Source organism: Chaetura pelagica, unplaced genomic scaffold (genome assembly GCF_000747805.2).
Source record: "Chaetura pelagica isolate M959 unplaced genomic scaffold, ChaPel_1.0 scaffold145, whole genome shotgun sequence".
In the NCBI taxonomy this organism is placed as follows: domain Eukaryota; kingdom Metazoa; phylum Chordata; class Aves; order Apodiformes; family Apodidae; genus Chaetura; species Chaetura pelagica.
Genome location: NW_009953332.1, coordinates 2,718,925 through 2,719,612, shown reverse-complemented (window position 1 = coordinate 2,719,612; position 688 = coordinate 2,718,925). Strand labels below are relative to the sequence as shown.

At 45.9% G+C, this 688-nt stretch overlaps 1 protein-coding gene across 1 annotated transcript in view; it reads right to left on the bottom strand.

Moving 5' to 3' along the window:
* Window positions 1-688, bottom strand: part of ABCA1 (ATP-binding cassette, sub-family A (ABC1), member 1) — a 76,970-nt gene that overhangs the window by 66,629 nt on the left and 9,653 nt on the right. Inside the window, exon 3 of the mRNA XM_009998173.1 lies at window positions 586-685. Within this exon, the coding sequence (XP_009996475.1) occupies window positions 586-685 (100 nt within the window). The remainder of the gene's footprint in view (window positions 1-585; window positions 686-688) is intronic.

Here is a 688-nt window from a genome sequence, read left to right as displayed (position 1 = left end):
CAATAATTTAACTATGTTCTTACTCCCTTCAAATGCTTCACTAGATTGCAGATGGATTTTACCCTGCATTAAGCCTAACTTGCCTGAGAGCATGAATGCAGCAAGCAGGGTGGGGTATAAAGAAGCTGGCCATAAAAGGAGCTTCTGCAACACATGAACTAGTAAAAAGTGACAAGCCTCAGAGTATCCCCCAAACCCACTCTTCAATTGCCTCTCACTCTACACCACCCACCTCAGAGGCTCACTCTGAGGAAAAGCAGCTCCCTGAAAGAAGAGCTTATGCGTTGCCTTTTTGTGGGCCAAATTCTGAAAAACAACTGATAAAGTGAATGGACTCAGTCCTTGCCCAGGCAGTTTTTTGTTCACCAAGAGCTTCAAATGCTTGGACCTGGGGATACTGCACACCTGCCAGTTCTATGCTAGCCACTCTAAACTTGGAAATTGGAAAGCCTGGTAATTCAGTGGCAGCAAGACCAGCAAAACCCTTGATAGTACAGGGTTATACAACTAGCTGGCAACTTCCAGATATCCCTTCTCCACATGTCTCCTCAAGAATGGAGATGAGGAAAACACAAGCAAACTCACATGGAGGCATTGAAGTTTCCAACAATACCAGGGGATTCCCCAGGAGTTGGGTAGCGGAAACAAGGGTTGTTGGCATTGCAGATGATCCCCTGTATCCATGGCA